Below are 12,057 nucleotides of genomic sequence, written 5' to 3'. Positions count from 1 at the left end.
ACAGCCAAGATAAAATATAATAAAAGAGTAAAGAAAAAATAAATTTAAGAAATGGAGAAAAGCAAATTTCTATAATCATTTTCATACTTCTCAAATTATTTAGCAAAGAACAAAATACATATGTGGTGCCTGTGGCTCAGTGAGTACAGTGCCAGTCCCATATACCGAGGGTGGTGGGTTCAAACCCGGCCCCGGCCAAACTGAAACAAAAAAAATAGCCGGGCGGGCACCTGTAGTCCCAGCTACTTGGGAGGCTGAGACAAGAGAATTGCCTAAGCCCAGGAACTGGAGGTTGCTGTGAGCTGTGTGATGCCACGGCACTCTACCGAGGGCAATAAAGTGAGACTGTCTCTACAAAAAACAAAACAAAACAAAAAACCCTCCCTCCCCAAAAAAGAACAAAAAACATATTTCCAACATGGAAATAACTTACACAATGTAGCGCTTCATACTCAATCCATTGAATCTGGATTTTTGCCATTATGAAATCAAATAAAAACTCAAGCAAAAAAAAATCCACACATATTCTAAATGAAGACTATGAATGAAGCTGCATGCATCTTAAAATCTATGATTATTTTATAATACAGATCAATATTCAGAATAGTTTCTTGAGACCCCCCTCTGTATAAAAACCATCACAAACTCTGGCCTTGTCTCTGTGGTTATGATATTGATAGCCTTGAAAAAAATCTTGCCCAGTAAAGTGTTTTATTATAGCTTCACTAACTAAACATAAACTGTTACACAACAACTAACTGCAAAGAGTGAGCCCAATGGTTAATCATATTGATCATATTATAGCAAAGTAATCTGGTTTAAAGCACTTTAATAGACACCTGTCCAAACTCTGATGCACCTGTATTGTTTTAGGTGAAAAAGAATGTTAATAATTATGGATGTTACATTTGATCCTCTTCACTATAAAGTGTTGGTTAAAAGGACCTTTAAAACTTGAAACCAAACAGAATATAGAATTCTCTGTAGTAAGCGATTCCTAATAGCAGTCCCTGATACAAAGAAACATGCATTTAGTGAAACAGGAATAACTAAATAAATAGCATCAGAGCACAAACAACCCAAGTTAGAGATGGCTAGAGTGGATGATGAACTTTCCTTTCATCAGTTCACATTGCAATGTTTGATTTTTTAAAAAGAAAATCTACAAGATACCCATGAAAGGGGGGGCACTCCACCGGCAAAGATCTCATAGACCACCAAGACTTGTACGAAAGGTTTTTATTGGCCAGGGAGGGATGTTGCAGAGCAGCACCAAGGAGGAGAGAAAAGAAGAGAGAGAGAGAGGGCAGAAAAGAGAGAGAGAGGAAAGAAGGGGGAGAGACGGAGAGAGAGAGAGAGGAGAGACCACCGAGGGAGACAGAGAGAGAGGAGAAGAGGGGAGAGAGAGAGAGCTATATAGGTTCAGTCAGGGAAGTCTTAGAATGGTGATGGGAGGGTAGAATAGCCAATAAGGAGTTACTGCCCTGGCCAGATCAGGCGTTAGGGGCAGGCCATGGTTAATCTTGGTCTGTAGAAAGTAGGGGGGGCTTTCTCTGGGGCAATTACCTAACAACCCAGACATGTACAATGTAGAGCAGAGCAAGTCTGTCTCAAGAAATAATGAGCATGCTCATTTGTATTGATGTTTAGTGTTAAAATCAGAGCTATGGGAAAATTCATACAAGAGCAGTCTCATAGACAGACCTTCATTTTCCATGTGAGAACAGCTAAATAAAACAAACTTGATCCTTTGTGCCATAACTTTAAAAATTTATTTCCAGTTGCCCGATAAAAGATTCCCCCCAAATTGGCTGCCCCATGGGTCTGGTTCTTTCCATCAATACCAATTTTTATAGTAACATTTGTGGCTGGCAATTGGTGGTAATCTAAACTCCTCTTCCCCTCCTATTACCTACATAAAATACAACTTTACATATGTTAAGCTATTACTCAAAAATCTCTAAATAGCCTGACTTAAAGTTCTATGCTCTTGGGAACTAGATTTTGACTTGTCTTTTGAAACTTTTTTCCTATTCATTATTAAGTGTCTTACTCATTAGTCAATTTTTTCCCACTGATTATCTTGCCTATAGTCTGAATATTCCTGCTTTTGTGCCCCTGCTTAATTTCTTGTCTGAGGAACTATTTTCTCCTCTTTCTACCTATCCAATTTCCATTTCCTTTGAGGTCCTGTTCAAGCCTGTAATTTCTTTCACAAAGCTAGGAAGCTTGTCTACGGACAGCTCGTAGTTATTCTTTTCTCACAAATCCAAAAGCACTTTCCTCTGGTCATTTGGTTCTGGTAGTATTGATTAGATAAAATGTGCTGCTCAAATGCTTGTCTTTTTTCCTTTTTATTTTTCCTTGAAGGACAGACAGCTTAACTATTAATATAACTTAAATAATTTATAATGTTTAAATATAAATATATTTATAGTAGGCACTCAAATATGTTATACTGATTAATCCCAAAGAGATGACAGAAAATTAAGATTTGTGAAGATCAATATTACAGGAATATTTCCCTTACTTTCCTTGCTAGTTGTCTAACAACACCAACTGTGTAGAACACAGATAAGAACCAAACAGAAGGAAAATAGGATTTCTAACTAGCCAAATAAATTGTTCCTTGCCAATGCTTTTAATTTCAGGCATTTTGTTAAACAGATTCAACTTAAAAATCTAGACCTGTGATAAAGGGAACTGCTATCACTAAGGAAAAAGATTTTGCAATCCACGTGCATGAACAAAACTTCTATTCTGGATGATAGTAAGATTAGTAAGAATCAAGTGTCCATAAGCAAGGATGTTGGAAAAACCAACCTGGACTATTTAATTCTGGGCCTTTTAAAAGAGTCTCCTACAGAAACTAAAGTAGATCCAGTGAAAGAAAACAAGGGTTGGAAATAATCTAGAAAGAAAAGCAGAATGCTTTTACAAAAGTTGAGGATTGAGAAAAAGACTCAGAGCATATAATTTGCCAACTTCAGATTCTTTTAATGCTGCCATCTAAAATAAAGTGGAGGCCACATGCAGGAGGTAATCATTAGAGTAGAATGAGATGTCTAAGACAGTCTCCTGTCCCTGTGGCTGTTCAAGAAAATGGGTGCCTAAAGAGGAAAAACAGATCTCTAAACTTTTCAAGGACAGACTCCCGTGGGATGAGCTGGGGAGGCGTTTTGTTGATAGGTCAGAGAAGAAAAGCAGACGTGGAGACAGGATTGCTTCCAGCCCTCCCATACAGGTCCTAGGCCCTTTCCCTAGCCCCACTGCATCCTTATTGATGCAATGAAATAATTATTCAGTTTTTTGATAAAAAGTCAAGAATATAACCTAACACGTTTTGTAAAGGGAAAAAAAAGTCCTGTGAGAAGGAACTTTTTGTGTGTAAATTTCCACATAACTTTGTCAAATAGTTTTACTAATTCTGACTTGATATAAAAATATCTGTAAATGTTAAAAAAAATTTCTAGGAAAAGTTAAACAGATATATGGACTTAACTGTGTGTGCTACAAATTTTCGGGGTGGGGTGGAGAGTCGAATGTATTTGAATGTGCTGGGAAGACAACTGAGAAGAGTGACAAAGTGCAAGGAGGCAGGAGCACAGCAGGATGGTATCTGACAGGGAGAACAAACTTCTGCCCTTTTTCCATAGGCCAGTAAACAGGAACCCGGAGCAATTTCTGATTCTTCTTTGACCTACCCTGGTAGACACCAAGAATATTCGAAGGGTTTGGCCTTTCCGCTTTTAATAATAGGAAAAAAGGTCACTCACTGGAGGGCCAGGGGAAAGTGCTTTGAAAGGAGGCACTGATAGAGGCTTATCACTGCTTCCAGCTGTGAAACTGACTGACGGTTTTAAAGCAACTATACTTACTATTTGCCAAAGAAAGCAAAGGTGTTGTTTGTGAAAATTTTGTCAGGAAACTAACTTTAAATTTTTTGTTGGGGAGGGAGGGTATAAAAACAAATATACAATGAATGACAAATATCCTAAAATACCAAAATTTGGCCATTGGGAAAAAAAGTTTTATTTCTTTCAGGCTAACTAAACAAATCCTAACATTTGTCAAATTTTCCCCCAGAGGACTCTAAGATGGTTTTGTAATTGTTCTGGGTCAGGACTAGGTATAACTCTCGCTACTAAAAATGTAACTAGCCATCCAAATGTATAGAGACACACTGTAAAACATTAATATTATGAAAAATATTGTTTTTTATATATAAACTGAGCATGAAACCACCCTTAATTTGTATTAGATTACATTTACTGAAAAGTTTTTGAAGTTAGGTACAAAGGAGAACCAATGAAAATATGAAGAAAACCTATAAGACAAAAGACTCAAGAAATAACCTTCAAAAGAAGTTCAATTTTTTCGAATAATCCTTAAAATCTGGGACAGGCCCTTCGTTCCTATAATGCTCCACACAGCTTTGTTGGTAAGAGAGAAAAACTAGCCCTCCGCTTTCTTAGGGGAATGCAAATGATGATTTTTCTTCTGTTTCCCTCCCATACTGTCTGGTATGAGAAACTATTTTAGATTTCTTCTGATAGATCACCGCCACGTAAAACTGAAAAAAAGAGGCTCCTAGCAAAAGAATGCATGACTGGTTAACCCACAAGAGAGACGAATGGAGAATGAATGGCTTATTCAACACCCCCCCACACACACAAAAAAAGATTATTCATGGAAATATTCTAAGGATAGAAGAACAAATGAATAAACTACCTAAGGCAGTTTATGTTTAAAACATCTCATAATCATCATTACTATATTAAACCTTTCTCTTTGAAACTATGCACCTGTCTCCTGAACAGATCAAATGAGCCGACAAATTGCTTAGAAAAAATGAGATTCTCTAGTCATTCACTTAATAAAATTTACCAATAACTTTATTATTTTGTCAACAAGCTAACAATACAAGGCACAAAGTGGAATAAGATACAGTTGGTTCCTTTCCTTACAATGTTTATTTTGAGGAGGGTAGATATGTGAACAAAAAAACTATAATGACAACGGGGTCACAGAAATATGCATAAAATATTATGGGAAGAATCAGTTATTTCCATGGGGGTCAGAAAGGCTTCACAAAGGAGTTCACATAATAGCTGGTTCTTAAATGGAAAAGAGGGGAAAAAAATCACTTCAAGTAAAGCAAGTATTTATGCAAAGGATAAGACATGAAAAACGTGTTTATTAAAGAACAGTGAGCAGCCTGGCTCCCACACCACTGGAAGATGTGTGATGCCCAGGTTACTAGCTAAAAATCCAACTGAGTTTATGAAGTCAGTTCTGCAAAAGATGAGAGAAATCCTTCATACAGAAATAAAAAATGTTTCCTTTTGGTTAGAAATGATTAATTTTCTAGAAAGAAGGGATTCTGCACATTTTATATTTTCTTTCCACACAATTATGAAATCATATTGCCTGAGAGAATGTAAATCAAAAAAGTTTTGAGATGCTTTAGGCTCAGAGGGAAAACCCCTCAGAAAGGGTTAAACTATGAAACTTCATTGAAGATAAGGTAAGAAAGCTCAAGAACCCAGACACAATAGACAATTCTAGGACAGGCAAGATAGAGCTGTGGGGTTCCAACATTGAAGGGACAAGTGCGTAAAGCGTAGGAAGTATCAGGAAACCTAGATCTTACAACAGCCTTCAGCAAGTCGCCTGGTCTCAGGAATCCAGTCTATAAGACTGAGAGTTCCTCAAATTCTGTAAGGGGCAATGTGGTCCTTCATTCCCAACTGCCTGTTGGTGTGAGGCTAGATTTTCTTTATATATTTTAACTGAAAAACATATAAGAAATCGGTGCAGAAACAGATATGAGAATCCAGGATATTCTATTAAGCAGGCAGCTGAGACATTTTTTAAAATGTAATATGATGCCACTATTGTCACTAGAAAAATAAAGAATTTTTTTGGTTTAGAAAAACTTAGTTTCCATTAAAATTGCATTGTTTATCCTAACAAGTAATAAGGTTAAAGTGAACTTTCTCAGTTTTAATTTCTAACATGGTAAATACTGACAGCTTAAAGCCAAATAAGCTAAAGCTCGTTGGGGTCTTCATTAAATTTTAGAAGGGTCCTGAAACAAAAAAATTTGAAAACGGTTACCTTAAGGCATCCACCGTATATAATACAGTACCTTCACTTTTATGCATCTAAAATGGGAGAATAAACAGTTACTCAAATCATTTTCTTTATTTTGTGGTTTAGATGAGAAACCACCATTAAGAGCTACATAGTATGGCATGTAATATGTACTCAATGCACCAGGGTAAATGACAGGATTAGTCTATGGATTAAGAGCAAGGTGGCTTCAAGTGCTTGGGAATAAATCAAATTAAAAAAAAAATTTTTTTTTTTTTACTGTTAAATCATAGCTGTGTACATTATTTGCAATCAAGGGGTACAATGTGCTGGTTTCATATACAATCTGAAATATTCTCATCAACCTGTTCAACGTAGCCTTCGTGGCATTTTCTTTATTATTGTATGTAGACATTTGTATTCTGCATTTAGTAAGTTTCGCCTGTACCCATTCTAACATGTGACAGGATTAGTATATGGATTAAGAACAAGGTGGCTTCAAGTGCTTGGGAATAAATCAAATTTTTAAAATAAATTAGTATAAAAGCAGGATAAGTTTTTTGACAGTACTGATATTTTTATTTTACCTCATATGTCTACCTGAGAAATATGATTGTTTTTCTCTTAAAAATACAGTTTCTACAACATTTCCATTTAGACCACATAGACCAATCATTCTCTCAAACATGCTCACCAACACCCACACCTGTTCCAAATACTGGATAAGAAAAACCAATCTGGGCTAGGCACAGTGGTATATGCTTTTAAGTCCTAGCTACTTGGGAGGCAGAGGCAGGAGGCTTACCTGAGTCCAGGAGTTCAAGATTAGCCTGGACAACACAGTGAGACCCCCATCTCTTATTTAAACATTTTTTTTTTTTTTTTTTTTGCTGAAGACAGAAAAATTAATCTTCTTAGTACCACATTTCATCTCATGGCTGTAGGATGTTAGTGTCTGACCATTAACAGGCATAAAAAACATCAAAAAATAAAGTGTATTCTTATAAAACTTTATTTAGGTCAAACAATGCATTTTTGCTATACTTACCGTATCCCAAATCTGAAGTTTTATCTGTTTCCCATCAATAGTTATCATTCGAGCACCAAATTCTACGCCTGAATAGAGTAGAAAATGATTTGTTACACAAACTAGTTGGCATATCCCAGGATTAAAAAACAGAATGTCTATTTTTAGGACAAGCTTTAATAAATATAGCACCTAGTCTAAGAAAATATATAAGCCAAGACAAAGGTGCTAATAAGACATAAGCTAAGGGCATAATTAAAATACTGAAGTCTGGAATAGTCAGTATTAAGAAATCAACTGTGGTGTCTTCATGCTTCACATGCTCAGTAACATAAAAACAACTAAGGAAAAGATCCAAGCGCCATAATTATTAGTCACAAATATTAAATACTACGATTTCTTAAAACTATAATAATATAAAAATCACTAAATAGGACACATGAATTTTGACATCACAGTCTTGATTCCCTACATGGATAACCAAGGAGGAAAGAAATCTCTATATCAGCTTACTGGATATAACCACTGTTTAAACATACTTCTAGACAGTGCTCTATGAATAAAAACACACACAAAAATGAGTACACAATTTTTAAAATGAAAACATATTAATGTTGTTCTGCAATTTGTTCTTTATCTAAAAACGTGTCATGGGCAGCACCCATAGCTCAGGGGATAGAGGCTCTGGCCACATACACCAAAGCTGGTGAGTTCAAACCCAGCCCGGGGCCAGCTAAACCACAATGACGGCTGTAGCAAAAAAACAGCTGGGCACTGTGGCAGGCACCTGTAGGCCCAGCTACTAGGGAGACTGAGGCAAGAGAATCGCTTAAGCCCAAGAGTTTGAGGTTGCTGTGAGCTGTGACACCACAGCATGGTCTACCCAGGGTGACAGCTTGAGATTCTGTCTCAAACAAATAAATAAATAATAAAAATAAAAATATGTCATGGACATTATACTACACATCTTGCAAATTAGTAAACATAAAACTACAGCATTATTTTTGAGGTCTGTACAACATTACTTTGTGTATAGATCATTTACTAAATTGGTACTCTATTTAGGTAGGTACAAATTTAGGCTGTTCCCATATTTTCACTAAATAGTGAGTGCTGAAATGTATTTCTAGCAAACATTTTTCATCTTACTATAATTTTAGGCAAACTACAGGAAATAGGATTGCAGGTTAAAGGAAATACAGACTTTACATTCACAAGTTTACTACTTTGGCTTTTTAACTTAAATGTATCATCCTTTTGGAAAGTATTCATTCCATTATCAAAATAGGAATGAAATACAGGGGACAATTTTAGAGTAGCAAACAGCTGTAAAGAGGCCTCTGAAAGTAGTATATCACTTACACTAAATCATTGCTGTCTGCAGTGTGTTCTATCAGTTTTTACATCACTCAGGATTAAGCGAAGAACACACACAATCCCCAGAAATTAGATGTCACCCGGGCAGATCAACAGCTTTTAGTGTCCAGAAAAGCATGCACTGCCCAATGTCGGAATTCCATTTCAGTATATCCTGAAAGTCCTCCAACTGTGATTAGGAGGTGAGAAAGAAAGGTAATTTGTCCTCACCTGATATAAAACTTGATGGGGCTTTACATTTTAATACAGGCATAGTTAATACCAAGAAACTAAGGTGATGGTCATGTATCTCAAGCTCAGAAATACAGGAAAGCTAGAGAAAATGAGACCCAGAAGTCTGCCATGCACTCGAAAATAGAAAATTGTAAAACTGTGCCACATACAACTATCTCAGTCTACATAGATTATACCTGTTCTGTGCCATGGAGTGGGGACACACACAAAACCACTACCCATGACATGAAAACGAATGTAGCTGAGGGAAGAAACCAGTTACTAAGTATGATACAAATGTTCTTTGAAATATCCAGTATTTAACAGGAATATACTGAAGCATAAAATCCTACATGTAAGCAAGATATGTGACGGAGTGCAAGTCTTTTCATGAATCTCTTGTTTCTACCAGCAAACTGGGGGGAGAGAAAGAGAAATTCTATTTTTCTCTTCATTGTCATGGATGAGCTGGCTATTAACCACAACCCCAAAACATCTGCATCACTCACTGGGATTCAAAATTTCTTGAATTCAATGCATAATGTACCAAATTTAACAAAAAGCAACTATGAACTAGAAACATACACTGGAACACCTCTAATAGCAAAGGTAGGCAGGCAAGGGCAAGCAGATGCTCCTTCTCTAGAACTGACATCTTGAGCAGGGGAATAAAGACACTGAAACTGACAGGTGACCATCCACCCTAGCAGACCAAGGCTAATGAGACAGCCCCCACTGCAGGGCTGCCATTAGAATTCCTGCTTCCTGGCCTCTAAGACGCTTTACTCCTTTCCATTCCCAAGCCCCAAGTTTCCAACATACTGCGAGTTGTACTCCAGATATTCTAGAATATTCCCTTTTGCTTAACTTAGCCAAAATCGGACTTTGTATGTTTATTTCTTTATTCAAAGTTACCAAAGAAAAGTTGGTGAAGCTTAATAAAGTCTTCAAACCAAGTCTTTGCCTCTTTTTAAAAATATATACAATTTAAAATAAACCTGTCAGTTCAGCGCCTGTAGCTCAAGCAGCTACAGCACCAGCCACATACATCAGAGCTGGCAGGTTCCAATCCAGCCTGGGCCTGCCAAACAACAATGACAACTATAACCACAAAATAGCCAGGCGTTGTGGTGGGTGTCTGTAGTCTCAGCTGCTTCGGAGGCTAAGGCAAGAGAATCGCTTAAGCCCAGGTGTTTGAGGTTGCTGTGAGCGGTGACGCCACGGCAGGCTGGCAGGCTACCCAGGGCAATGGCTTTAGGCTCTGTCTCAAAATAAAATAAAATAAAATAAAATAAACCTGTCATAGAAAAATCAAGAATTTTTTTTTCTTTTGAGATAGAGTCTCAAGCTGTAGCCCTGGGTAGAGTGCCGTAGCATTACAGGTCACAGCAACCTCAAACTCTTGGGCTTAAGCAATTCTCTTGCCTCAGCCTCCCTAGTATCTGGAACTACAGGCGCCTGCCCCAAAGCCCAGCTATTTTTTTTGTTGCAGTTGTAATTGTTGTTTAGCTGGCCCAGGCTGGGTTTGAACCTGCCAGCCTCGGTGTGTGTGGCTGGTGCCCTACCCACTGAGCTACAGGGGCCGCCCAAGAATGTTTCTAAAGCAGGGAAATGTCAAAATACAACTAATGCTTTAAATTCATATAACAATAGGGTCAGGACAGAGAATTAATAACAAGAAGAAATGAGGCACAAAATAAAGAATAGTGGTAGGAAAAAATATATACATACATGTCCGAAGGAAAAATTGACAAGTGCTGTCAAATTATTGAAAAACTAGCATTTTTATTTTCTCATTAAATAAAACAAAAACAGACTCAATTTGAGGTTCAGTAATATAGTTATTTCTCATTTACCATCTTATGACTGGGTCCAGTATAGGTTTTACCCTTGTATTCTATATGGCAAAAGAAAATACTAAATCCTAATATGTCCTGGAAATCTCAGAAATAAATACAAAAAAACAAAACCTGTGTTCTCTTCTCGATTGCTAGAATTTTTAAATCCTTTACGTGTGTATATGCTTGAGAATCTCATTTAGAAAGGTTTCCTTATCTTTTGATATGGGACAAATCACCATTTCCTATACCCTCAAGGCTCTCTCTTCCCAGATACATTTTCAATTAATAGTGAATTGGCTGCATAAGAAATTTTCAGTGGAGTCAAGACCTCATTTATCTGACATTGTCAGGAGAGATGCTTATTTTTTTTAAATATTTTATTCATTTCCAACTTTCCACAACAAAATACTCTGAATGCAAGACACATTTTTCTAATTGTCTCCAAATCATTATTATCCTTCCATAGTAATTATATCATTTACTTAGCACTTGTTAACAGTACCTACTTAGTGTGATCCCGTAAACCCCTTCATCTGTAAAATGATATTTATGATTCCTATCTCATGAAGTTTCTTTGAAGATTGAAAGAGTTATTACATGTAAAACAGAACACTGCCTGACACACAATAAGCATCCAGGGTGTCAGCCATACTTCCCATTATTCCATATTATGCATCAGAATTTCTGAACTACCACCCACATGACTAATGATGGCAGACTCTGTCAGAGAGGGTTACCTGCCTCAGCCAGGAGACTGCAGAGGTATAGACATGTGCAGAGGGGAGAATGTGGCTCATTCCCCTACGTAACGCTGGGAATGTCCACTCAGGCTTCTGTGTAACGTCAAGGCTAGAACCTCCAAGCTGCTGGGACACACAGTGGGGATGTCAAAGCAGACTACAGAACTAGGTATCAAGCAAAAAGCCAGGCTTATCCCCCCTTAGATGGTATGAGAGTATATCTACTCCAATGTCCTGTTCCTGGAACTTACACACTGCAGAGGTTCAAAATGGAGGCCTGTGGGAAGATGGCCTGATTTTTCCTAATTCTAGAAATAAAGGAAAACTATATGCAAAAAGTAATGTCCTTAATTTTCTATGGGAAACAAAATAGCAAACACCATACTTAATGGTAAAAGAGTAGAGGAATTCAAATTATACTGAGAAAAATATAACAATGTCTTCAACTCAGAAATTATTCTAGAGGCCAGGAGCAGTGGCTTACACTCATAATCCCATAATCCCTAGGGAGGCCTAGGGAAGAGGACGGCTTGAGGTCAGAGGTTTCAGACCAGCCTGAATAAAGTGATATCCCATTTCTACTAAAACCTGAAAAATCAGCTGGGTGTGGTGGTATATGCCTGTAGACTCAGCTACTCTGGAGGCTGAGGTAGGAGGACCACTGAGTCCAAGAGTCTGAGGTTGCTATGAGCTAGGCTGAAGCCACATAACTCTAGCCAGAGTGACAGACCTAGACTCTGCCTCGGAAAAAAAAAAAAAAAAG

The 12,057-nt window shown here is 37.3% G+C and overlaps 1 protein-coding gene across 1 annotated transcript in view; it reads right to left on the bottom strand.

Moving 5' to 3' along the window:
• RAB2A (RAB2A, member RAS oncogene family) overlaps window positions 1-12,057 on the bottom strand; it is a 113,396-nt gene that overhangs the window by 57,630 nt on the left and 43,709 nt on the right. The window contains exon 3 of the mRNA XM_053558599.1: window positions 7,145-7,212. Coding sequence (XP_053414574.1) covers window positions 7,145-7,212 — 68 coding nt within the window. The remainder of the gene's footprint in view (window positions 1-7,144; window positions 7,213-12,057) is intronic.

Source organism: Nycticebus coucang, chromosome 13 (genome assembly GCF_027406575.1).
Source record: "Nycticebus coucang isolate mNycCou1 chromosome 13, mNycCou1.pri, whole genome shotgun sequence".
Lineage (NCBI taxonomy): Eukaryota > Metazoa > Chordata > Mammalia > Primates > Lorisidae > Nycticebus > Nycticebus coucang.
This window is presented reverse-complemented; position numbering and strand designations above follow the sequence as displayed.